Genomic DNA, 27979 nt, shown 5'->3' on the forward strand with positions numbered 1-27979 from the left:
TGAAGAAAAAATTCAAGTCTTGAGTTGCAACACTGCAAGATTCCACGGGCAAGATACCGAATGATGCAGGAAACATCAAAGAAGGTGGAAGGAATACAGTCACCATACCAAAAATAAATGGTCGATGTTTAACCACTTCAGGAGGTAGCAAATGATCAAGAACCTATGGTCCCAAAGGAAGACATCCAAGCTGCACTGAAGGCTTTGGAGAAAAACAAGAAACCTGCTGCCGTGGAGTCAATTCTGACTCACAGCGACCCTGTACAGAACAGAATTGCCCCATAGGATTTCCAAGGAATGGCTGGATTCGAACTGCTGATCACTTAACCACTGTGCTACCAGGATGCCGGAGAAAAATAAGGCTCCAGTAATTGACAGAATATCAATTGAGATATTTCAACAAATGGATGCAATGCTGTAAGTGCTCACTTGTCTATTCGAAGAGATCTAGAATATAGCTACCTGGACAATGGATAGAAAAGAGCCATATCTGTGCCCCTTCCAAAGAAAGGTGATACAACAGAATGTGGAAATTATCGAACAATATCATTAATATCACATGCAAATAAGATTTTACTGAAGATAATTAAAAAAAAAAAAAAGATCGCAGCAGTACATTGACAGGCAACTGCCAGAAATTTCAGATGGATTCAGAAAAGGAAGTAGAAGGAGGGATATTATTGCTGATGTCAGATGGATCTTGACTGAAAGCAGGGAATACCAGAAAGATATGTACCTGTGTTTTACTGACTAAGCAAAGGCATTCGACAGTATACATCATAACAAATTATGGATGACACTGCAAAGAACGGGAATTCCAGAACACTTAATTGTGCTCATGAGGAATCTTTACATAGATCAAGAGGCAGTCATTCAAACAGAACAAGAGGATATTGCGTGGTCTAAAGTCAAGAAAGGTGTGCTTCAGGGCTGTATCCTTTCAACATACTTATTGAACCTGCATGCTGAGCAAATAATCTGAGAAGCTGGAGTCTATGAAGAAGAACGCAGCATAGGGATCAGAGGAGGACTAAACCTGCAATTTACGATGACACAACTTGCTCAAAGTGAAGAGGATTTGAAGCACTGACTGATGATGATCAAAGACTACATACAGCCTTCAGTGTGGATTACACCTCAACATAAAGAAAACAAAAAATCTTCACAACTGAACCAAAAGGCAACATCATGATAAATGGAGAAAAGATTGAAGTCCTCAAGGATTTCATTTTACTTGGATCCAGAATCAATGCACATGGAAGAAGCAGTCAAGAAATCAAATGACGTATTGCATTGGGCAGATCTGCTGTACAAGACTTCTTTAAAGTGTTCAAAAGCAAAGCTGTCAATTTGAGGACGAATGTGCGCTGACCCAAGCCGCCATGTATTTTCAATTGTCTCATATGCATGCAAAAGTTGAACAATGAATAAGGAAGACCGAAGAACTGATGCATTTTAATTATGATGTTGGTGAAGAATACTGAATATACTATGGACTGCCAAAAGAATGAACAAATCTGTCTTGGAAGAAATACAGCCAGAATGCTCCTTAGAAGGGAAGACAGTGAGATCTCATCTTAAGTATTTTGGACATGTTATCACGAGGGACCATTCCCTGTAGAAGGACATCATGCTTGGTAAAGCAAAGGCTCAGCAAGAGAAGACCCTCAGTGAGGTGGACTGACACAGGGCTTGCACCAATGGGCTCAAAGACAGCAATAACTGTGAGGATGGTGCAGGTCTGGGTAGTGTTTCCTTCTGTTGTACACAGGATCGCTATGAGTCGGAACCAACTTGATGGCACATAACAAAAATATTTATTTTCAACGTGAACGTCTCATTTTAGGAATCTGGTTTTTTTAAAAACTAGTATTAGAAATCTTTTAAAGGTTTATTGAGGAGTTCAGGCTATAGACTGCCTCAGAAATTCTAATCTGACTTCGTAAATAGGACACTAATTAGGGCTGAATTTAGGAGCATATGTTACTTCAAAAGTCAAAGCTTTAATTGATTTTTTTTTTAGTTTAAAAAAAAAAACATACAATAGAATTAGAGAAAAAAAAACTGGTTATATTAGAAAGAAAAGGGTTTTCTATGGATAATAATATTATATACCTGGAAAATTCAGGAGTATCAACTGAAAAACACTACCAACAATAGAAAAATTTAAAAAGATGGGTAGGCACAAAATATACATAAAACTTCAGCCTTCATATGTATAAACAATAAACAGAAGATATAATGGAAGAAAAAAGTATAACTTCAATAAGAAAGAAAAATCTAGAAATAAACTTTACAAGAAATGTGGCAAGATTTAAATAAAGCATTTAAAATGCTACAGAGAGAAACAAAACAATATATAAAAGGCATAGGTATACTATGTTTATGGATGAGAAACTGCAAGGACAGGATAAAAATGCAAATCTATAAATCATACCAATGGAAATACTAAATGAGCTTTTAATTTAACTAGAATATCTGATTTTAGATAAATATGGGGGAAAAAAACAAAACAAGAAATTATTCTTGTTAGGTGCCATCAAGTCAGTTCTGACTCATAGTGACCCTACGTGCCACAGAACGAAACACTGCCCCGTCCTGCACCATCCTCACAATCGTTGTTATGGTTAAGCCCACTCTTGTAGCCACTGTGTCAATCCATCTCGTTGAGGGTCTTCCTCTCTTTCGCTGAACGTTTAGTTTACCAAGCATGAGGTCTTTCTCCAGGGACTGATCCTTCCTAACAACACGTCCAAAGTATGCAATATGCAGTCTCGCCATCCTTGCTTCTAAGGCGCATTCTGGTTGTACTTCTTCCAAGAAAGATTTGTTCATTCTTTTGGCAGACCATAATAATTCAATATTCTTCGCCAACACCACAGTTCATAGGCATCAATTCTTCTTTGGTCTTCCTTATTCATTGTCCAGCTTTTGCATGCATATGATGTGATTGAAAATACCATGGCTTCAATCAGGTGCACCTTAGTCTTCAAGATGAAAGCTTTGCTTTTCAGCACTTTAAAGAGGTCTTTTGCAGTAGATTTGCCCAATGCAATGTGTCTTTTGATTTCCTGACTGCTGCTTCCATGGGTGTTGATTGTGGATCCAAGTAAAATTAAATTCTTGACTTCAATCTTTTCCCCGTTTATCAAGATGTTGCTTACTGGTCCAGCTGTGAGGATTTTTGCTTTCTTTATGTTGAGGTGTAATCCATACTGAAGGCTGTGGTCTTTGATCTTCATGTCTAAGTGCTTCAAGTCCTCTTCACTTTCAGCAAGCACGGTTGTGTCACCTGCATAACGCATGTTGTTAATGAGTCTTCCTCCAAGCCTGATGCCCTGTTCTTCCCGGATTATTTGCTCAGCATACAGACTGAATAGATATGGTGAAACGATATAACCCTGAGCACACCTTTCCTGACTTTAAAGCACACAGTATGTCTTGTTCTGTCTGAACAACTGCCTCTTTGATCTATGTACAGGTTCCTCATGAGCACAATTAAGTGTTCTGGAATTCCCGTTCTTTGCAATGCTATCCATGATTTGTTACGATCCACATAGCTGAATGCCTTTGTATAGTCAATAAAACACAGGTAAACATCTTCCTGGTATTCTCTGCTTTCAGCCAGGATCCATCTGACATCAGCAATGATATCCCTCATTCCATGTCCTCTTCTGAATCCGGCCTAAATTTCTGGCACTTCCCTGTCAATATACTGCTGCAGCCACTTTTGAATGATCTTTAGCAAAATTTTACTTTTGTGTGATATTAATGATAAAAAACCAAACCCACTGCCATCGAGTCAATTCCGACTCATAGTGACCCTAAAGGACAGAGTAGAACTGCCCCATAGGGTTTCCAAGGAGCGCCTGGTGGATTCAAACTGCTGACCTTTCAGTTACCAGCTGTAGCTTTTAACCACTACGCCACTAGGGTTTCCGATATTAATGATATTGTTCGATAACTTCCACACTTCATTGGATCACTGTTCTTGGAAATAGGCATAAATATGGATCTCTTCCAGTCAACTGGCCAGGTAGCTGTCTTCCAAATTTCTTGGCATAGAGGAGTGAGCATTTCCAGTGCTGCATTCCTTTGTTGAAACATCTCAATCAGTATTCCATCAATTCCTGGATTCTTGATTTTCACCAATCCCTTCAGCGCAACCTGGACTTCTTCCTTCAGTACCATTGGTTCCTGATCATATGCTACCTCTTGAAATGGTCGAACGTCGACCAATTCTTTTTGGTATAATGACTCTGTATATTCGTTCCATCTTCTTTTGATGCTTCCTGCATCCTTTAATATCTTCCCCATAGAATCCTTCACTACTGCAACTCGAGGCTTGAATTTTTTTTCTTCAGTTCTTTCAGTTTGAGAAATGCCGAGTGTGTTCTTCCCATTTGGTTTTCAATCTCCAGCTCTTTGCACATATTATAATACTTTACTTTTCCTTCTCGAGCTGCCCTTTGAATCTTCTGTTTGGTTCTGTTCATCATTTCTTCCTTTTGTTTTAACTGTTCGACGTTCAAGAGCAAGTTTCAGAGTCTCCTCTGACATCCATTTTGGTCTTTTCTTTCTTTCCTGTCTTTTTTCAGCAGGGCATCGTTCAGTTTCCAAGTATTTGATTTCTTTTGCCTAATTTTTCTGTTATTGATTTCCACTTTTATGGCCTTGTGGTCTGAGAAAATGCTTTGTAATATTTCGATGTTTTGGATTCTGCAAAGGTTTGTTTTATGACCTAATATGTGATCTATTCTAGAGAATGTTCCATGTACGCTAGAAAAAAAGTATACTTTGCAGCAGTTGGGTGGAGAGTTCTGTATAAGTCAATGAGGTCAACTTGGTTGATTGTAGTAATTAGGTCTTCCGTGTCTCTATTGAGCTTCTTACTGGATGTCCTGTCCTTCTCTGAAAGTGGTGTGTTGAAGTCTCCTACTATAATTGTGGAGGTGTCTATCTCACTTTTCAGTTCTGTTAAAATTTGTTTTACGTATCTTGCAGCCCTATCATTGGGTGCATAAATAATATGGTTATATCTTCCTGGTCAATTGTCCCTTTTATCATTATGTAGTGTCCTTCTTTATCCTTTGTGGTGGATTTAACTTTAAAGTCTATTTTGTCATAAATTAATATTGCTACTCCTGCTCTTTTTTGCTTATTGTGTGCTTGATATATTTTTTTCCATCCTTTGAGTTTTAGTTTGTGTCTCTAAGTCTAAGGTGTGTCTCTTGTAGGCAGCATACAGACGGATCGTCTTTCTTCACCCAGTCTGAGATTCTCTGTCTCTTTATTGGTGCATTTAGTCCACTTATATTCAGCATAATTATAGGTAAGTATGCGTTTAGTGCTGTCATTTTGATGCCTTTTATGTGTGTTGTTGACAATTTTTCCACTTACTTTTTTGTGCTGAGACATGTTTCTTTGTAAATTGTGTGTTCCTCATTTTCATAGTATTTGACTTTATGTTTGCTGAGTCGTTACGTTTTTCTTGGTTTTTATTTTGAGTTATGGAGTTGTTATACCTCTTGGTTACCTTAATATTTACTCCTATTTTTCTAAGTAAAAACCTAACTTGTATTCTCCTATATCGCCTTGTATCCCTCCCCATATGGCAGTTCTATGCCACCTGTACTTAGTCCCTCTTTTTGAATATTGTGATCTTTTACATATTGACGTCAACGATTCCCTGTTTTTAGCATTTTTTTTTTAATTAATTTGTTTTTGTGATTTCCCTATTTGAGTTGATAACAGGATGCTCTGTTCTGTGACCTTGTGTTGTGCCGGTATCTGATATTATTGGTTTTCTGACCAAACAATTTCCTTTAGTATTTCTTGTAGCTTTGGTTTGGTTTTTGCAAATTCTCTAAGCTTGTGTTTATCTGTAAATATCTTAATTTCGCCTTCATATTTCAGAGAGAGTTTTGCTGGATATATGATCCTTGGCTAGCAGTTTTTTCCTTCAGTGCTCTATATATGTCATCCCATTGCCTTCTTGACTGCATGGTTTCTGCTGAGTAGTCTGAACTTACTGATTCTCCCCTGTAGGAGACCTTTCTTTTATCCCTGGCTGCTTTTAAAATTTTCTCTTTATCTTTGGTTTTGGCAAGCTTGATGATAGTATGTCTTGGTGTTTTTCTCTTTGGATCAGTCTTAAATGGGGTTCGATGAGCATCTTGGATAGATATCCTTTCGTCTTTCATAATGTCAGGGAAGTTTTCTGTCAGCAGATCTTCAACTATTCTCTCTGTATTTTCTGTCATCCCTCCCTGTTCTGGGACTTCAATCACATGCAAGTTATCCTTCTTGATAGAGTCCCACATGATTCTTCATTTTTTTTAATTCTTTTATCTGATTTTTTTCCAGCTGTATTGGTGTTAATTCCCTGGTCCTCCAGATTTCCCACTCTGCATTCTAATTGCTCGAGTCTGCTCCTCTGACTTCCTATTGAGTTGTCTAATTCTGTAATTTTATTGTTGATCTTTTGGATTTCTGAATGCTGTCTCTCTATGGATTCTTGCAACTTATGGTCATCCCTGATGTCTTGAAGCATTCTGTAAATTAGTTTTTTATATTCTGTATCTGGCAATTCCAGGATTGTATCTTCATTTGGGAAAGATTTTGATTCTTTAGTTTGGGGAGTTGTAGAAGCAGTCATGGTCTGCTTCTTTATGTGGTTTAATATCGACTGCTGTCTCCAAGCCATCACTAAGATATTGTAGTGATTTATTCTATATTTGCTCACTGAGTCTTATCTTGTTTTGTTTTCTTTCAGTATACGTAGATGGGCTACTAGATTGCGCTGTCTTGATTGCTGTAGCCCTTGACTCACTTATGACCTATTACCAGCTGGTTTGGGCTGTTACCAGGTATATATGCCTGAGTCCATTCACTATTCTTGAGTAGAATCTGATTTTGGGTCATCAAGTGTGTGATGCAGACTGTCACCTATCCACCTAGAGAAGTAGTGGTGCTAGTTGTGTGCACCAGATTCTAGTAGCAGCTGGGGTTCACACTCTGGGGGCGGCAGGATGCTGACAGGCTTCCCCCAAGCGTCAGTGAGGTAGGTATGTCTCTATTCCTAAAGCACCTTGGTGGGTGGGCTCGGCAGCTGTACCTTAGGCCCCCAATGCAAGTGCCTCTACAGACTGGTAGGTGTCACCCTCCTTAGACCCCTAAGGCAGGAGGCTAGGTGGTCTGGGGGGAGCTTCAGCCCTCAGTTCCCTGTTGTGGGTCAGTGAGGGCTCTGTTGAATACGCAGAGTTATCAGACCTGGGAAACTTGTCTTTCCAGTAAATCCGCTAAAACAATTGCAGTCAGATCCCTAGCAGAAATGCCTTTGCATTATAATAGCCACCTTGTTCCCTGTAGGGATGAAAGCCCAAGACTGTGGATCACATATGCTTGGCTGGAGCTGGTTCTGTGTTTTTAGTCCAATTAGGGAAGGATTTTTGGTCCCTGGGTTTTTTGTAGCTGCTCCTCTCAGGCCAGAAAAATGGGTTAGGAAAAGACCAAAAAAAAAAAAGGGAAAACAAAAACCGCGGAGCAGTTCTCCCTCTGGCTCAGGAAATTCCAATGTTAATGAAGCCACCTGGGAAGGGGAGGGGAGGGTTCAGATAAACAGGAGAGAGTAGCACCCCGGAATATAGACAAAGTTACTTACCTTGCTTTGGATGACTGTTTTATCTGAGATTCCCGAGGGGCGCATCGCCTGTGTGCAAGCTGGCTGGGTAGAGATTGCCCCTGAGGGTCAGGCCCGCATTCCATGCTTGCGCTGTCTCAGAAGCCATGGTCAGTTCCTCCGCTGCCAGTCCAAAGCCCAGCGTCAAGGTTCCCCGGCTGGGACGCTGCACTCCAGGCTCCAAAAACAGTCGCTGCCTCCCGGTGACTTCTCCTCCTGTCAGCCGCGTTGCTGCGCCACCTGTGTGCACTGCCTGGGCTTCCCCCGAGGTCAGTTCAGGGGGCTGGGGCTGCGCCCCATGTTTGCACTGTCACAGGATACCATGCTCAGCTCCCCTGTGCCCAGTCCAAAGCCCCGCGCCAAGGTTCCCCGGCTGGGACACCGCACTCCCGGCTCCAAAACCAGTCGCTGCCTCCTGGCGGCTTCTCCTCCCACCAGCTGCATCGCCACGCCGCCCGCACGGACCGGCTGGGCCCCCTCCCGAGGTCAGTTCAGGGGGTAGGGCTGCACCCCGTGTTTGCACCATCACAGGATGCCGTGCTCAGCTCCCCTGCACCCAGTCCAAAGCCCAGTGCCAAGGTTTCCTGACTGGGACTCTGGCTCCAGGCTCCGAAAACAGTCACTGCTTCCCCGTAGTTGTTCGTTCTCAGTCTCTGTCACTCAGGTCAACTCTTTAAATCTGTGTTTGTTGGTCAGGGTTCGTAGATTGTCAAGTATGTCATCGATTCACTTGTTTTTCCGAGTCTTTGTTACAAAAATAGTTTTTTTTTTTGTTACAAGAGGGATCCGAGGTAGCGTCTACCTAGTCAGCCATCTCGGCCCCCTCCTCTTTCCTGTCTTTTTAATGACCTCTTGCTTTCTTCATGTATGATGTCCTTGATGTCATTCCACAACTCATCTGGTCTTCAGTCATTAGTGTTCAATGCGTCAAATCTATTCTTGAGACGGTCTCTAAATTCAGGTGGTATATACTCAAGGTTGTACTGGCTCTCGTGGACTTGTTCTAATTTTCTTCAATTTCACCTTGAACTTGCATATGAGCAACTGATGGTCTGCTCTGCAGCTGGCTCCTGGCCTTGTTCTGACTGATGATATTGAGCTTTTCCATGGTCTCTTTCCACAGATGTAGTCAATTTGATTCCTGTGTATTCCATCTGTGCGGTCCATCTGCAGTTGCCATTTATGTTGTTGAAAAAAAAGTATTTGCGATGAAGAAGTCATCGGTCTTGCTAAAATCTATTATGCAATCTCCAGCATCGTTTCTATCACCAAGGCCATATTTTCCAACTACTGATCCTTCTTTGTTTCCAACTTTCAAATTCCAATCACCAGTAATTATCAACGCATCCTGATCGCATGTTCGGTCAATTTCAAATTGTAGAAGCTGGTAAAAATCTTCAATACCTTTATCTTTAGCCTTAGTGGTTAGTGCATAAATTTGATTAACAGTCATATTAACTGGTCTTCCTTGTAGGCGTTCGAATATTATCTTACCACTGACAGCTTTGTACTTCAGCATAGATCTTGAATTTTCTTTCTGATGATGAATGCAACGCCATTGCTCTTCAACTTGTCATTCCTGGCATAAAACACTGTATGATTGTTCGATTCGAAATGGCCAATACCAGTCCATTTCAGCTCACTGATGCCTAGGATATCAATGTTTATGCATTCTATTTCATTTCTGATGATTTCCAATTTTCTTAGATTCATACTTTGTACATTCCATGCTCCGATTATTAATGGATGTTTGCAGCTGTTTCTTCTCATTTTGAGTCGTGCCACATCAGCAAATGAAGATCCTAAAAACTTGACTCCATCCACGTCATTATGGTTGACTCCACTTTGAGAACGCAGCTTTTCTCCAGTCGTCTTTTGAGTGCCTTCCAACCTGGGGGGTCGGGGGTGGGGGGCTCACCTTTCGGCACTCTACCAGGCAACATTCCGGAGCTATTCATAAGTTTTTCACTGGCTAATTCTTTTCAAAAGTAGACTGCTGGGTCCTTCTTCCTAGTCTGTCTTAGTCTGGAAACTCAGCGGAAACCTGTCCGCCATGGGTCACCCCGCTGGTATTTGTATACTGGTGGCATAGCTTCCAGCATCACAGCAACAAGCAATCCCCCACAGTATTACAAACTGACACACCAAGAAGAGGCAAGGAAATCCTAAGAATGAGGAAGAGCTAGCCCAAAAGGATTTAAAAATATATTATAAAACTGTGGTAACTGAAACTAAGAAATTAGGATGTGATCAGACAAATCCATGGGCCAAGAATATACAGAAAAACATACGGGTACTTAGAATATGATAAAGATGACATTTTATGTCATTGGGGAAAAAGATGAATAGCTGATAAATGGTGTAGGGCAAGTTGGTAGCCATTTAGAATCAAATTAAGTTGAACCTGAGCCTCATACTGAATACTGTGATATATTCCAGATACATCAATGAAGTATCAAATCACTTTTAAAATTATCTCAAAGTAAGGAAGGCACAAAGTACACAAATCCCAGAAGGTAGATCTGAGCACAAAATTAAAAAAAAAATTGTGTGGCAAAACAACAATAAAAATCCAATTATACTTAAAGTTAAAAAATTAGTGAAAATATTTACGATTCATTTATATACAAAAGAATTAATTTCCAAAATGCATAAAGTGGTCCTACAAATCATTAAGAAAAGCACATGAACCGTTCTAGTTGAAAAAGGGGCAAAGGAACAGTTTAAAAAAAAAAGATAATAGCTATTATATAAATGAAAAGATCCTCAATCACACATATCCCGAGAGCAATGGAGAATTTAACAAATTAGGTTTTACCATGTTGTACTTGCATATTCTATGGAGAATAATTTGAAAAGTTATCCATCAAATATGTATATATTACTATATATGTTTATATAATTTAATGCCAGAATCCCACAACTATTAATTCTTCCAGTAAATGTACTTGCATATTTGTAAAATGACTTTCATCCAGGGATAATCACTTCAGTATTTTTTGTAGCAGGAAACCTATATGTCCGTCTAAAGGGGACTAGCTATGAGACTGAGAAAAAACGAAGCGGTACTTTTACAAATAAACATGGCTCAGCTTCCAAGATACACAGGTGGAAAGAACAGACCGCTGTGTAGTATGTTACAATTCGCATTTTTAAAACAGGAATATACACATACATCTTCTACCTGGATAGATAAGAAACCAGTAACACTAGTCATTTTGGACGCTAACTGAGGAACAAAAGGTACAGCTAGTTTTACAGTATATCTTTTTATACCAATTAAATTTTGAACCATTCACCAAAACAAATAAAATTAAAAGGTGCTCATTATTAAAAAACCAAACCCCGAAATTGGCAAATCTTCATTATAAAGAGAAAAGTGATATATAATCTCCCTACAGAGAAGCAGTCCCGGTAGCATTTTGTGTAAATACGGCAGATTCTTGTTATTCACAGTATAGTTCCCGCATTATACAGTGAATACGGAACCAACGTTGTTCAGCCTCAGCTGGGAACATCCACACTGGGCAACTAAAATTTTTCACAGCTCTGTGTATACATGTCCAGGAATGACCTCAAAAGGGTGGCAAGTATTGATTTGGGGGTTACATGTAAGTTTTAGTGAGTAGGTGAATTTGCAAACAGGAAATCAGTGAATAAATCAGGATCAACGGTATTTCCTTGCAGTCTTTTTTACCTCTGCCCTTTTTAAAAAAAAATGAGAGCTAAAAGGTACTCATTAATATCATGCTCTTTTTCTTTTAAATAATCTAAACTTTCCTCATCTTCAAGTTCATTGTTTCTAAACTTTTTAATTACGGATATTTTCAAACATGCATAAAAGTAGAGAGAATAGGAAAATGAAACCCACCACCTGGCTTCGACAATTTTCAACAAGAAGCTAACCTGGTTTCATCTAAAGCCCCTCACCACCACCCAATCTAACTGGGATTACTGTGATACAAATTCCAGAAATCGCATATTAAACCTTGATATATAACCCTAAAAGATATGATTATAGAAGTACTTTGAAAAGGCATAATCACAATACCACTTATCTTACATAACAGATAATTCTTAATAACATCAGATACAGAGTTCAAACTTGCCCAATTAGCTCATGAATGTTTTTATTTGTTTGAATCAAGAGCCAAATAAAATCTACACAAATTAGCTCTTTTATCCAAGGGTTCCTCTCACATCTTTTCTATTTTTTTGTTACAGTTTGTAGAAGAACCCAGGTCATTTGTCCTGTAGTGTTTTTCAGATTTTGTTGACTGAATCTCCCTGGTGTCATTTAATAGGATTCTCTGTCCCCTGAATTTCCTGTAAGCTGGTGGTTAGATTAAAAAACTTGGTAAGATTTAGGTTTATTTGTCAATAACTTGTCATAGCAGTGTTGTAGACTCCTACTGCATAATTTCAGGAAGGACAAAACGTCTAATCGTCTTTTGTGTATCAATTTTAAAGGCAATATAATATTTCATTGTATAGATTTACCATCCTTTAACCATGCCCCTATGCAATTGCTGATTTCATGTTATTACAAGAAAATCCTTGCATACAAAACTCTATCTGTATTTTGGATTTCTTTCTTTAGGGAAAGTCATAGAAGCAGAATTGCTAAAGTATGAATGTTTTTAATGCATACAGCCAAATCATTCTTTAAAAGACTCTCTACATTCCCACCAAGTGGGTACTAGACTGACTTTCATCAAATCCTTGCCACTATAAAATTTTCTCATTTTAAATTTGTTAATTTGATAAGGGAAAAATATAACCACATATGATCTTTTTTTTTTTTTTTAATAAAAAGGAAAACTTTCTGGGGCTGTTTATTAGCTAGCTGCATTTTCTTTTAGAAATTATCTATTACATGTTTGCCTACTACTTAGTAGTAAGAATAATTTTTCCCTTTTATTTCTGGCAAAGATACTTTCAACAGAAAAGTAGACAATGGTTTTCTTAAAAAAGAAACACATCAAAGATTCAGGTAGTATATGGCAAACAAGCTTAACTCTCAATCCAAAAAGCAGTATAACATTACTCAGCAATAGATTGAAAAAAGAGACATCCTTCCACCAGTCATAGAGATTCATGAATTTAAACATCATTTAACTAAACCAAACACAAATAAAAAACAAAAGCTTTCATTTAAAATCTCATTCCTCACCCCCAGCATAAGTCCCTGAAGCTTTTAAGCTTTGTATATCGAAGAGTTGTGATGTAAGAACTAAATCCCTGATAGTGATCTCAATATCAAGTGGAATTAATCTAAATAGCTTTCAAGTCAGTTTGCTGTTCATCAGGAATAAAGGATATCCTTGTTTTAAAAACAGCCCATATTAGAAAATGTATGTAGAAATGGAAGTCTCTTTCTTTTAAACCTCTTTCTGAATATAGTTTAATTCCTTATGGTTTTTTTCTTTTTTAAATGAGTAAGTTACTATGAAGCTGGCTTTTAAAGTAGTAAACGAATATACTGTGTAACTTTTTACAAAGAAGAGCTTAATCAGAATCTCTTTCCTAGTACTTTTTCACTTAAGGGAAGAAACAGACTAGAAGAACTAGGTAGACCCAATTTAGATTAACAGTCATAAAATGTAACATCAGAAGTGTCTCTGATGGAGAAAAACACTCACAAAGACTAATGTTAATAGTTACAGTTTCTGGTTGAGTGCTAAGTATTTGCAAAGCATTTGACATACATTTTATTCTAATTATCACCTCAGAATTGTGAAGTTGAGGTCATTACCCACGCATCACAGATAAGAAAAATGAGGTTGACTGATTAGTACCTTGCCCAGTGTCCCATAGGATTTGAACCTTGGCCTATCCATCCAAAATTAAGAAACGTATGAAATGGGAACAGAAATTGGTACAGCACTCCCTAAAACAAAACTGACTCCAAATGATGTGAAAATATAGAAACAAAGCTGAATCAATTTTGAAATTAGGAAGAGTCAGATAATAAAATTCAATCATATTCATTCAACATGGGCAGACACAGGGAACTTGGTATATGAGACAAAAGTACTGCATTAATAAAAAGCTTTATTAATAAAAAGCTTTTTTTAAACTAGAGGTTCATTATTTAAAAAACAAAAGTAATAAAATTAATCTAGAAAAAAATTAAAAACAAATATCCATAATCCTACCATCCAGAGACAAATGACAATAACCCCTTATTTAAAAAAACTGCTTTTTTCACTTAATCATGTATCAAAAACAGCCATCCTATACAATAATGAATTAAATCAGTTTTACTTAATATTAAAGATTTCAAATTGTTTCCAATATTTTTCAATTATAAAAAACACCTCTATATAAAAAACTAGAAAAATTCCTTGAAAATTTATCTTTATACATATTCTTAATTATTTCCTTAAAATAAATTTCTCAAAGCTATTGCTGTTAGGTGCCACCGAGTCAGCTCCTACTCACAGTGACCCTATGCACAACAGAATGAAACACTGCCCTGTCCTGCACCATCCTCAAAACTGTTGCTACGTTTGAGCCCATTGTTGCAGCCACTGTGCCAATACGTCTCATTGAGGGTCTTCCTCTTTTTCGCTGATCCTCTACTTTACCAAGCATGACATCCTTCTCCAGGGACTGGTCCCGCCTGATAACATGTCCCAACTACAAGAGACGAAGTCGCATCATCTTTGCTTCTAAAGAGCATTCTGGCTATACTTTCAAGACAGATTTGTTTGTTTTGCTGGCAGTCCATGGTATCTTCAATATTCTTTGCCAACACCATAATTTAAAGACATGGACTCTTCTTTGGTCTTCCTTACTCATCGTCCAACTTTCACATGCATATGAGGCAACTGAAAACATCATAGCTTGGGCCAGGTGCACCTTAGTCCTTAAAGTGACATCTTTGCTTTTTAACACTTTAAAGGGGTCTTTTGAAGCAGATTTGCTCAATGCAATACGCAGTACGTTGTTTCATTTCTTGACTGCTGCTTCCATGGGCATTGACTGTGGATTCAAGTAAAATGAAATTCTTGATGACTTCAATCTTTTCTCCATTTACTATGATGTGGCTTACTGGTCCAGTTGTGAGGATTTCTATGTTGAGGTGCAATCCACAATGAAGGCTAGGTCAATGGATATAAACGATTTAAAAGCTTTTCATCTGTATTTTCAACTTGTTCTATAAAAATATTTATCAGTTTGCACAGGCCAAACAGATAAATTTGACAACACACATTCTTTTTTTTTTTTCTTCCATTTGATGAAAGGTTCATTATTACAGTACAAAAAGGCTTTATTATAAGCAGCATTCATTTGTATGAAGATGTTATAGTTAAAATGAGCTCACATGTCACTTGGTATAAAATAGCTTCTCAAGTTGTGGCCACAACTAAATTTGAAATCAAATTAGAGCTATAAAGCTGAAGGGCCAGTCTCCTGAATTTGCTTGCACTGCAGCAATTATAAAGGTTTTCTCCAAGTAGCCTTACTATGTCCCTGGGTGGCACAGAGAAGATGGTTAGGCACTGACTACTAGCTGAAAGGTTGGCAGTTCTAACCCACCCAGAGATGCCTTGGGAGACAGGCCAGGTACCTGCTTTCAGAAGGTCACAGCCTTGAACACCCTCTGGAGCCATTCGACACTGCACACGGGCGGCTGCTGTGAGTTGTAATCAACTCAACAGCAACTTACAATAAAAGTCTTACTATAAGAAAATTTTCTTTAAAAAATTGGTGATGAATTATGTCCAAATGCTGTTAACTGTTCAAGATGGGTGCACAGGAGTTTAGTAACTAGTCACCCTACTTTTGGGAATGCTTAAAATTCACAGTGAAAAAAAAAAGCCAAATTTATCTATATGGGATAGACATACATGCTGACATCTGTTTAAAGATAAGGGGATGATCATCTGAGTAATTTCTCAAGTTTTCTTATTTAGTACGAATTATTTCATTGTGAGTCTTTATGCTTTTGGTGTTATTGGTCATAAAAAAGTATTAACAGTAATTATTTCTGGGTAATAAGATATGGTTGATTATTCTCTCCCTTTAGGCTGTTTCTACCTTTCTACAACGCTTTTAAGTTGCTTTTACAATAAAAAAAAAAAAAAGCATTTTAAAGAAAAATAAAAGCAAAACAAAAACCTATCATATATTTGAATGCTACATTGGCAGCGTTTTTTAACTGGGTAACCATCTACCTCTTCATAGTATTTTCCTAAATTTCAGATGAAAAGTTATGTAAATTTAGCTTGTTTTAGCCACATATCCCCTTGTAAGAATTTATCTTTTGGGTATCCTTTGTGACTATAATTTGTCATGTAATACGTGGCTTTTCCCATAGAAGTGATTCACAGCAATGTGCCCTGGTTCACATCTGCTATTTACCTGAGCCTGTTCTAGGGTTTCTTTTTTTTGGATTCTAGGCACCTGAGATGCAGTGGAAAGGTCCTTCCTCTAGTGAAGCTCACATTCCAAGGAGACAGACAGTGGTGACTAATTCAGCAATACTTACCTAAGTCTGTCTCATCACTAGCGATAAACAGTTCCACATGAGCCTGTTTCCTGCATAACAGGATATGTCTTTAAGAGCCAGAATTTTAATCTTTTCAGATATAAATAACTTTAAAGCTTATATATTTTCTACCTTTTAAATTAAGAGTATCTCCTCTTGATAATCAGGGAGACACATAGTTTCTGGAAATTCCGTGGTTAGCATAAATTACGATTAAGACTGCAATCTTCTAGAACAACGGTTGGTAAACTATGGCCCATGAGGCAAATCCAGTCTACTGCCTGTTTTTCAACGGCCTGTGAGATAAGAACAGTTTTTATACTTTTAAAGGGCTATTTAAAAAAAAAAACAGGAAAAAATCAAAAAGAAGGTTGCAACAGAGACCACCACAAGTGGGCTGCAAACCTACAACGTTTACTCTCTGACCCTTTACAAAACGTTTGCTGTTCCCCTATTCTAGAAGACATCCACCTCCAAACCAGATTTGCTGGCATTAAACACCTGCGCTGGTAGGCAGCTCTAGTCCTGAGTCACCTTCTCAGCCGTCTGGGAACAAACATGCAGCAGAAGCTTTGTGATTTCTGAGACAGGCTGTCCTCAAAGTTTTGTTATATATACTCCATCTCTTTTCAATACTTTCAAGTCAGCCCTGTCTTTCATTCTTATTTAATTTTCACAAAGATCTCAGCAAACTGCCTGGTCTAAAACACAAATGATCTGTAAGTTAAGGGGCCTCTTTTGGAGGCCTGGTCTTCTACCCACATATTCAGAGGTTATCTTCTCTCCCTATTAGTCTCTTAGACCTGCCCAGGGGGCCACAGAAAAAAAGGAAGCAGTAAATGGCATGTTCCTTTGTTAAGGAAACAACCAAACCACGCACATGCATTTGAAATGTTGGTGTGCCAAAACTGCAACCGGCTGAGGATTAGACAAAGGAACATTCAGGGTCATTAGTAAGAAACCCCTCCAGAATGAATTTTGTATGTGTGTGTGGTCAATGCCTGTTTCCTATAGTTTTTAAAAATGTAATTCTATCCCACATCTATTTCATATCTGTTCTTCTAACCATTTGTGGGCTTAAATTCCTAAAAACTAAGCTGCTGAATCTATGTCTAAAACAAGAATATTTAAGGTCCAAGTCACGGCTGAGGAATTGCACTATGATTATGGGGTAGACTTTCCCCTGTTCACAAATCTCTCTTCAGGGATTCTTGATTCTATTTTGAATACTTTAAGCCACTGAATAAATGATCGCCATATAAGGATGCTTAGGAAAATTACTATAAACCAAACATATATTTTAAAAAGAGGCAGAATAACCACTGGTTAGGAACTTGAAAAGCTGGGAGAAAAGCTTTGTGCATTAAAAAAAGATATGGAAAAAAATAATGCAAATAAAATATTTGGAATTATAAATAACTTATTTTACTTGTGTGTGCCATACAAAGCTCTACTTAAATTACGTACATTTAGTTAAGAGAACAATAATCCTCAGAGAAGGAATTGCAGGCAACTTTTCTGAGCTCATTTTATAAGAATAATCAGACTAGAATATGTGACCTGGTATTTATTCTAGGAGGAAATACAAATTAGTAGTAGCAGCAGCAAATTTCTTTCTGTGGCAATCAAAAACGAAATCAGCTGAGAGGGCAATGAAATATATACTACAGAAACCACTTAAACAGCTCCAGTTAAACGATACTGTAAAAAACGTTTAAGTCAACTAGTGCCATCTAGTAAGCAAGTCATGTAATTACAGGACTCGACTGCTTTGAAACCAAGTTTCAGTTGCGTTGTTTTCCTAACTAGCCAATCTTTTTATTAGGACTTAGGGGAGTATGTGTAAGACATGCTTATCAAACGGTGCTTACAAGACTTGAGAAGGGCATAGTAACTGCATTAAATACAGAATAAGAACCTATGCCTTGAGAAACTGCCATCTAACAAGCTGATGTTTAATAGGGATAAACAAACATGAGCCACACTTTCAATCCGAAGCAAAAGAAACACAGAAACAACACCCTCTTAAAAAAAGACAAACAACTAGCAGTATAAGGACAGGGAGACAAGGTTCAACAGCCACACATATGAAGAGACAATACTGTAATGTGGGAACCAAGCCCACACAAACTGAAGCATCTTCAGAGTGGAATATTGTAAGAAAAGTAAAAGAAATATGCTATGTTTAAAAACTGGAAGGATCATTGACATTTAACTCAGAAAAGACACATGGGAGCCAGCTTTGACTCCCTAAAGAGCTGTCCTGAAGAAGTAGGATTAGTGTTTCGTATGGCTAAAATAAGATAGAACCAACTGAGGGGGTGAGCAAAAAGGAGACAGACTTGCACTGTAAGGAGGAACTTGACACCTGAGTTGAGATAAAAATGCCACTTTCCATTACCAGGGCTATATAAGCAGAGACTGAAAAATGGTAGGTATGAAAAGTTTCAAACACTGGATAGATAACTTTGTTAGATCAGGGGTTAGCAGACTATAGCCCATGGTCCACTTAGTTTGAAATGCAACCTTTACTGGAACACAGGCATAGTCATTCATTTCCATATCATCCATGGCTGCTTTCGTGTTACGACTGCAGAGCTGGGTAACTGCCATGGAGACTGCACAGCTTTAACAAAAAGACTGCCAACCCCTGAATTAGGTAATTTAGAAGACTCCTTCCAACACCTCCTTGCATGTTATTTCAGACTTTTGAGAGAGCTATAACCACAATAGCTTATAAGCTTTGTCAGAATCAGGAATAGGTAGGAGTCCCAATTCAAAAATATTTCTCACTGGGTTGATCCAAAACCTATGAATTTTAGAACTTTAATTCCCTCTCATTTATTTATCTGTCCCCTTCCCATCTCCTCCAAAAAGTGTTATATGATGCATATTGATAAAGCTTAATAAACTGAATTCAAATTAATGCAGTTTGAATCTACCAGTCGCTCCCTGGAAACCCCACGGGGCAGTTCTACCCTGTCCTTTGTGGTTGTTAAGAGTTGAAATCAACTTGATGACAACGGGTTTTTTCAGATGCTGAAAAACCAAGGCTGTGGTTGACAGCTTACTCATAATCATATGCTGGTAATTCCTTAAAATTCCTAACATATACAGTAACAACACAGTGAATAGAATTATTCCATTCATAAACCATGAAATTAAACAAATATAAAATACCACAGGAAATGCTACCAAAGAATTAGAAACTTACAAGTTATCAGAAAAAGTACTGTGAGTGTACACACTCAGACATATCTTGAGAATGTTGTTCTTGTTAGGTGCTATCAAGTTGGTTCCGGCTCATAGCGACCCTATAGGACAAGTGGAACTGCCCCATAGTGTTTCCAGGGAGTGGCTGGTGGATTTGAACTGCCATTTTTTTTTTTCTTGGTTACTGACTTTTTTTTTTTTTTAATTTTTTATTGTGCTTTAAGTGAAAATTTACAAATCAGGTCAGTCTCTCATACAAAAATTTACATACACCTTGCAATACACTCCTAGTTGCTCTTTCCCTAATGAGACAGCACAGTCCTTCCCTCCCGTCTTTCCTCGTGTCCTTTCAGGCAGCTTCTGGCCCCCTCTGCTCTCTCATCTCCCCTCCAGACAGGAGATGCCAATATAATCTCATGTGTCTACTTGATCCAAGAAGCTCGTTCTTCACCAGTATTATTTTCCATCCCATATTCCAGTTCAAAACCTGTCTGAAGAGTTGGCTTTGGAAATGATTCCTGTCTTGGGCTAAAAGAAGGTCTGGGAGCCATGACCACCGGGGTCCTTCTAGTCTCAGTCTGACCATTAAGTCTCGTCTTTTTAAGAGAATTTGGGGTCTGCATCCCACTGCTCTCCTGCTCCCTCAGGGGTTCTCTGTTGTGTTCCCTGTCAGGTTGTGGCCGGGCACCATCTAGTTCTTCTGGTCTCAGGCTGATAAAAGTCTCTGGTTTATGTGGTCCTTTCTGTCTCTTGGGCTTATAATTACCTTGTGTCTTTGGTGTTCTTCATTCTTTCTTGCTCCAGGTGGGTTGAGACCAATTGATGCATCTTAGATGGCCACCTGCTAGAGTTTTAGACCCCAGATGCCACTCTCCAAAGTGGGACGCAGAATGTTTTCTTAATAGATTTTATTATGCCAACTGACTTAGATGTCCCCTGAAACCATGGTCCCTAAACCCCTGCCCCTGCTACACTGGCCTTTGAAGCATTCAGTTTATTCAGGAAACCTCTTTGCTTTTGGTTTAGTCCAGTTGTGCTGACCTCTCCTGTATTGTCTTTCCCTTCACCTAAAATAAAACTTATCTACTATCTAATTAGTGAAAACTCCTCTTCCTCCCTTCCCCCTCTCGTAACCACTGAAGAATATTTTCTTCTCTGTTTAAACTGTTTTTCCATGAACTGCCAACCTTTTGATTAGCAGCCGAGCTCTTTAACCATTACGCCATCAGACTCCATTTTGAAGATGGCCACTATTATTTTATTAAAATAGTCCCTATTCATTATAACAAAAAACAAACAACAAAAGACATACTCAAAACTCATAAACCAAAACCCAGAAAACTGGAAGGATAACAACAAAAACTCACCCCATATTCTACCTCCCAGAAGTAACTATGGTTAACACCCTGGTTGCCTCTCTAGGTGTACTCCTCTCAATTTGTTTCTTTAGTTTTTATAATTTCCCATTAATATCATTCTGTTGTTTTGTCATTTCACCTTTGAACACTTGCGCTGCTGAATTCTTAATTCTCAATAAGTACTATTTCTTTAGCCCAAATATTCACATAGGCTCAGTCCTTACTCTTTTCTTTGGATTACTGTCATTCAGATGGGGTTTATCTTTCTTTTGTGTGCACCTTTCTTTTTTTTGCAGTAATATACTGGTATAGTTGCCATTTATTTCTTTTCATTTTCTCATGCTTAATTAACACAGGGAGCTCTCGCACAGTATAGGTGAATTCTCCTTGGTACCCTACCTTTTGGGACACTTATTTTTCCCCTCTGATCTAGACTATTTTGCTTGGAGAGAGGGGAACTCTCCTTCCCGGAGCTGTGCAGCTTTGTTGGGTTACTTGGGTTTCTTGATGCTGTAAAGATTCTGTCAAGTGTATTGTACAAGGGTATGCTTGTACAATACAAGCATGGATCAAAATCCCATGGATCTGTGGCCCCAACATAGCTTAAACCCTTGAAAATGGTGAGGCCTAACAATTTTTCCTGCTTCTGCTGAAATTCTGGGATATAGGTGTATTCTTTGATGTTATGTAAGGGTACTTAAAAAAACCCTGGTGACATAGTGGTTAAGAGCTATGGCTGCTAACCAAAAGGTCAGCAGTTCAAATCCACCAGGGCTCACTGGAAACCCTATGGGGCAGTTCTACTCTGTCCTATATGGTCGCTGTGAGTCGAAATCGACTCAATGGCAATGGTTTTTTTTTTTTTAAGTACACTTATTCATTCTTTCAGTCTGATTATATTCAAACTGGGAGATGCCTGGTAAAAAAGCTCAGGACTTGGTAAATTCAATTTCTTTCTCTCAATGACATCTGAAAGATGGGATTACACCAGGATTTCTTTCTTTTTCAACCTTTACTTTTTGAAGTTATGGCATGAAATTGTGTGGTTGCTACTTGTGATTTTGGCGGGGGGGCCCTAGGTTTTTTGTTTAAACTATTTTTTATTTGTTTCACCAAAAACAAGATTTTATGGTCTAGTTTCATTTCACCATCTTTACCTGGATGTGTCTGGTTATGCTTGTAAATAAAAGCTTTAACTGAATATGCATAATACTAAAACTCTGATAGACAGTAAGGAATTAGCAATCAAGAGAAATGGCCAGAATTTTAAATAAGATGGCACTTTTTTTTTTTTTTTTTTTAATCCTCAAATGAATCTCAAAAAATGAGTCAAATGTTTAGAACAACCCGATTAGCTCTTCTGTGGGCCTGTTACATTTATACAGAGGTTTTACAACAAAAAAAATCATTTTTTAACTTTTAGATAAATTTCTTTCTATTTAAGTTTAGAGCTCCTGAATTTTGAATTGCTGTTTTAATTATACTTTTATACTCACAGGCCAAGGCTGTAGATCATCCAATCCCTTTTCTAATTTCTCAATATCTGGAAATTTTGTGGCTCCATCGGCATCTGCCATAAGGATCTTTTTTCCTCGAGAACTGAATACACCCTATATTTAAAAATTATAAGTAAAAGAAATTTGCTTAAAATTATGGCTAAATTCAAGTACATTTTAGCCTGTTCTGCTTTACTTAAAATACGAAAGAGTAAAATATTAGGTATGAAATGGCAAAAGGAAGCCAAGGTTCACTAAAAATAAAATGCATTGATAAGATCTTCCCAAATGCACCTATTTCATTATTTTAAAAATGTTATGCAGTCATACTACTATTTCGGAAAATAGCAAGATAATAAAATAGACTTGGACAACTTAAAAAGATATTCTGCATCAATGAGCATAAAAAATGTAAAATATTTACTGGTAATATATTTTTATTATATATGCATTACATACAGTGTTTACAAGGCGTCAGGATCTACCTAGGGCAGCATACAAAGAACATGTTTATGGACAGACTGAACAAACTTACAAGTAAATGCACACACACACACACCATCACTGTGAAAAACATCATAAGATTATAGATCTTTAATATTCTTTATAAATAGCAAAAAACCAAACCTGTTGCCGTCAAGTTGATTCCAATTCATAGCAACCCTACAGGACAGAGTAGGACTGCCCCATAGAGTTTCCAAGGAGCGCCTGGTGGATATGAACTGCTGACCTTTTGATTAGCAGCTGTAGCACTTAACTACTACACTACCAGGATTTCCATTCTTTATAATGGGACCTGAAGTATTTTAAATTGATGCTGAATAAAGAAGTCTGGGCTATCATTAAAACTTCGGAAGTATGGACGCATCCAAATCTATTTTTTCATTCAAGGCCCCCGATGCTTAGCAAAATTATGCCATTCAATTCTGAACTGACTGGTCTCTTATGCAAATTATGGCTATAGAGTACATATTTCATACAGAAATATGCCACACATCAATTCGATTTCTGTGCTGTAGTTGAGGGAACAGTTTCTTAAGTATAAATATATTTATGGTTTGGTACAGTGAAAATAAAAATTTTTTTAATTTTACAGTGAAATACAACTTTGATAACATGTAACAGTGTAAACATAGGTAAGACACGTACAGTGTAGACAGAGATCTGATTAGCTATTCTGTGGCCTAATGAGCCCAGAATTAGTGTCTGTGATGTGTTTTATAACACTCATTAGGAAATGGAGGATAAAGTAGAAACACAAACAAACAAAACATCTCAACAATATATACAGAGTTCTAGAAAAGTGAAAACATTACAAGGTACAAAATCTGGAGCTATTAGTTTGAAATTAAAAAAAAATCAATAAATGTCTAACCATTTAATGACACATAATAAGGTTACTAGAAACCCTGGTGGCGTAGTGGTTAAGTGCCACGGCTGCTAATCAAGGGTTGGCAGTTTGAATCCGCCAGGCGCTCCTTGGAAACTTTATGGGGCAGTTCTACTCTGTCCTATAGGGTCGCTATGAGTCGCAATCGACTCAAAGGCACTGAGTTTGGTTTTTCGTTTGGAATAAGGTTATTATTTAGCATTATTGGAAAACTGCCCTTAGCCTTCAAATCTGTTAAAGCCTACCATCTTGGGGGAAAAAAAGGGCTTCTTTGGAGCCTGCTACTCTCCTGTGTTACCATCTATGACCCTGACTTCACTGCCAAATTCCTTAGAAAGGTAGTCTACATGAGTGGCTTCTGTTTCTGGTCTACACAACCATAGTCTATCCCCTCTGACTACTCTGTGATTTTTCTTCCTCCTCATTTCACCAAGGCCTGGCTCTCATCTTTCTCTACACTCTCTTTATTGCCAATTTTATGGCTTCAACTTCATCTGATGATGTGGACTCAAAAACTGACTAACATCCTCTCCCCCAAGCTATTCTGGACACTCTGCCTAAGTAATTCTTAATTCTCTTTGAACACTCGGTTCAGAATTTACCTCCTGTGGGAAGTCTTCTCTGATCCTCCCAGGCTGAGTGTGGTGCCAATATTTTACATATACTTTTGCAGAGCACAGATAACATTGTACAGTACTTGTTTTCTAATCTGTCTCTCCTACTAAACTGTGACATCCTACTAAACTTAGGGTGTATGTCTTTAATCTCAGTATCTCTAATAAAGTATGTGTCATGTGTAGCAGATACTCCAATGCTGGGTGAAAAAACAAATGGATGGATTTAAGGCCCTCTGTGATCTTGTATCAATCCCATTTTCTTTTCACAAATCCTGTGACCCCAGTAAGAGTAAACTCTTTGTTCCCAGCATATATCCTGAGATACAGACAATCTATCTTTTCCTGTTTGATGACTGGCATGCTCTTCTCTTAGATCTTTCTCCATGGATTATAGAGTTAAACTGGCCTAATCCAAATCTTCACTCTACCTCTTAATACGTTACCCCAAGTAAGTTACTTTAGTTATCTATGCCTCATTTTCCTCATCTCTATAATCAGGAAACCCTGATGGTGTAGTGATTAAGAGCTACAGCTCTAACCAGAAGGTCAGCAGTTCAAATCCACCAGGCGCTCTTTGGAAACCTATGGGGCAGTTCTATTTTGTCCTGTAGGGTCGCTGTGAGTCAGAATTGACTCAAAAACAATGGGTTTGGTTTTGGTTTTATAACCAAAATAGTACCTAACTCATGAGAGATTGTGAGGAGGATTAAATGCGATAATTATGTTGAAGTGGTTCATTTACTGTCCAGCTTAAAATTACCAATCAGTGAGTGGAAGCCAGCGATGACTATTGTTGAAGGCCTGGCTTCACTGACACACCCTGTGTGAAGTCTCTGCTATTTTCCTCCTGTGGAAGCCAGGGCTGACTACTGTTGAAGGCCTGGCTTCAAGGACACACCCCGTGTGAAGTCTCTGCTATTTTCCTCCTGTGGAAGCCAGGGCTGACTACTGTTGAAGGCCTGGCTTCAATGACACACCCCGTGTGAAGTCTCTGCTATTTTCCTCTTGTGGAAGCCAGGGCTGACTACTGTTGAAGGCCTGGCTTCAATGACACACCCTGTGTGAAGTCTCTGCTATTTTCCTCCTGTGGAAGCCAGGGCTGACTACTGTTGAAGGCCTGGCTTCAATGACACACCCTGTGTGAAGTCTCTGCTATTTTCCTCCTGTGGAAGCCAGGGCTGACTACTGTTGAAGGCCTGGCTTCAGTGACACACCCTGTGTGAAGTCTCTGCTATTTTCCTCCTGTGGAAGCCAGGGCTGACTACTGTTGAAGGCCTGGCTTCAGTGACACACCCTGTGTGAAGTCTTTGCTATTTTCCTCCTGTGGAAGCCAGTGCTGACTATTGTTGAAGGCCTGGCTTCAATGACACACCCTGTGTGAAGTCTTTGCTATTTTCCTCCTGTGGAAGCCAGTGCTGACTATTGTTGAAGGCCTGGCTTCAATGACACACCCTGTGTGAAGTCTTTGCTATTTTCCTCCTGTGGAAGCCAGTGCTGACTATTGTTGAAGGCCTGGCTTCAATGACACACCCTGTGTGAAGTCTTTGCTATTTTCCTCCTGTGGAAGTCAGTGTTGACTACTGTTGAAGGCCTGGCTTCAGTGACACACCCCGTGTGAAGTCTTTGCTATTTTCCTCCTGTGGAAGCCAGTGCTGACTACTGTTGAAGGCCTGGCTTCAGTGACACACCCTGTGTGAAGTCTTTGCTATTTTCCTCCTGTGGAAGCCAGTGCTGACTACTGTTGAAGGCCTGGCTTCAATGACATACCCTGTGTGAAGTCTTTGCTATTTTCCTCCTTTGGAAGCCAGTGCTGACTATTGTTGAAGGCCTGGCTTCAATGACACACCCTGTGTGAAGTCTCTGCTATTTTCCTCCTGTGGAAGCCAGTGCTGACTATTGTGGAAGGCCTGGCTACAATGACACACCCTGTGTGAAGTCTTTGCTATTTTCCTCCTGTGGAAGTCAGTGTTGACTACTGTTGAAGGCCTGGCTTCAATGACACACCCTGTGTGAAGTCTTTGCTATTCTCCTCCTGTGGCTGAGACCATTAGCCACCTACCCAGTATCTATTTTTCCCTTCTTCCTACTAACATAACCCTAACGTAACACTTTCCACTTCTTCCTTGGAAGTAGGGGTGGCCACGTGACACCATTGTGGCCAATGAGACATAAGGAAAAGTTATTGCGTGAAACTTCAGGGAAAATCCCTTAGAAGAGGGCAAACCAGCTGGCATGTGTCTTTTGCCCTCTACCCTTCTCCCTCCCATCCGGAATGTGCATGCGGTGCTCCAGGAGTCACCTTGCCCGTATGAGAAAGAGGAATGACAAGTTTGGAGCTGGGGCTTTGCTGATACCATAAAGTTGCTGAACAAGCCCTGGCCTGCCTACTTTTAGGGGGAGAGAAGTCAATAAACCTCTAAGTCATCTAAGGCTCTATTATTTGGCTTTCTTTCACGTGCAGCAAATCTTTATTCCTACACAATATGCCTCACCTAAAAAGAATCTCTTCTTTCTTGGATTTTTATAGCACTTTATCTGTACCTCTCTCATAAGTACAATCACTTTATTCTTTACTTATGAACATGGTTATTTTTTCCATTAGACTGTAAATTTCATCAGGGCTGACCCATATCAGATTCATTTTAGTTCACAACACCATGCTCAACAGAGTGTCTTCACGTGGTAAACAAAAGCATTCTGTAAACTGCAAAGAAATCACATAATATTATTTGGTGTCTAAATCAAAGGCACATAGAAGTAGACGGTAACATTTTGAACAAATGATTAAGATAAACATATTTTTATGAATCACCCAGTACGTTATAGATACAGCACGGTACTTTTAGATCTGGTTTAAGATATATATATATAATTGGAAACCCTGGTGGCATAGTGGTTAAGTGCTACAGCTGCTAACCAAAAAGGCTGGCAGTTCGAATTCACCCAGTGCTCCTTGGAAATTCTATGGGACAGTTCTACTCTATCCTACAGGGTCGCTATGAGTTGGAATTGACTCAATGGCAATGGGTTTGGTTTATATATAAAATTATTATTAAAAATGTTTCCACACAGAAGAAAACATTCTTTGATGGTTACAAAGGTACGGAAGGCGGGAGGGGGGCATTCACTAACTAGATAGTAGACAAGAATTAACTCAGGTGAAGGGAAGGACAACACATAATACAGGGGAAGTCAGCACCACTGGACTAAACCAAAAGCTAAGAAGTTTACTGAATGCAGCCAAACACTTCAAGGGACAGAGTAGCAGGGGCGGGAGTCTGGGGACCATGGTTTCAGGGGACATCTAGGTCAACTGGTACAACAAACTGTACTTAGAAAACGTTCTGCATCTCACTTTGGTGAGTGGCGTCTGGGTCTTCAAAGCTAGCAATCGGCATCTAAGATGCATCAATTGGTCTCAACCCACCTGGAGGAAAGGAGAATGAAGAACACCAAAGAGTCAAGGAAGATATGGGCACAAGAGACAGAAAGGGCCACATAAACCAGAGACTCCATTAGCCTGACACCAGAAGAACTAGATGGAGCCTGGCTTCCACCAATGACTGCGCTGACAGGGAACACAACAGAGAATCCCTAACGGAGGGGGAAAAGTGGGGTGCAGAACTTAAACTCTAATAAAAAAGACCAGACTTAATGGTCTGACTATGACTGGAGGGACCCCAGAGGACACAGCCCCTAGACTCTGTTAGACCAGAACTAAAACCAT

General features: G+C 38.9%; 1 protein-coding gene across 1 annotated transcript in view; it reads right to left on the minus strand.

Annotated features, from left to right (window-relative positions):
* ALG5 (ALG5 dolichyl-phosphate beta-glucosyltransferase) overlaps positions 1-27979 on the minus strand; it is an 85396-nt gene that overhangs the window by 46010 nt on the left and 11407 nt on the right. Inside the window, exon 6 of the mRNA XM_049853186.1 lies at positions 22246-22359. Within this exon, the coding sequence (XP_049709143.1) occupies positions 22246-22359 (114 nt within the window). The remainder of the gene's footprint in view (positions 1-22245; positions 22360-27979) is intronic.

The sequence above is a fragment of the Elephas maximus genome, chromosome 14 (genome assembly GCF_024166365.1).
Source record: "Elephas maximus indicus isolate mEleMax1 chromosome 14, mEleMax1 primary haplotype, whole genome shotgun sequence".
Taxonomy (NCBI): domain Eukaryota; kingdom Metazoa; phylum Chordata; class Mammalia; order Proboscidea; family Elephantidae; genus Elephas; species Elephas maximus.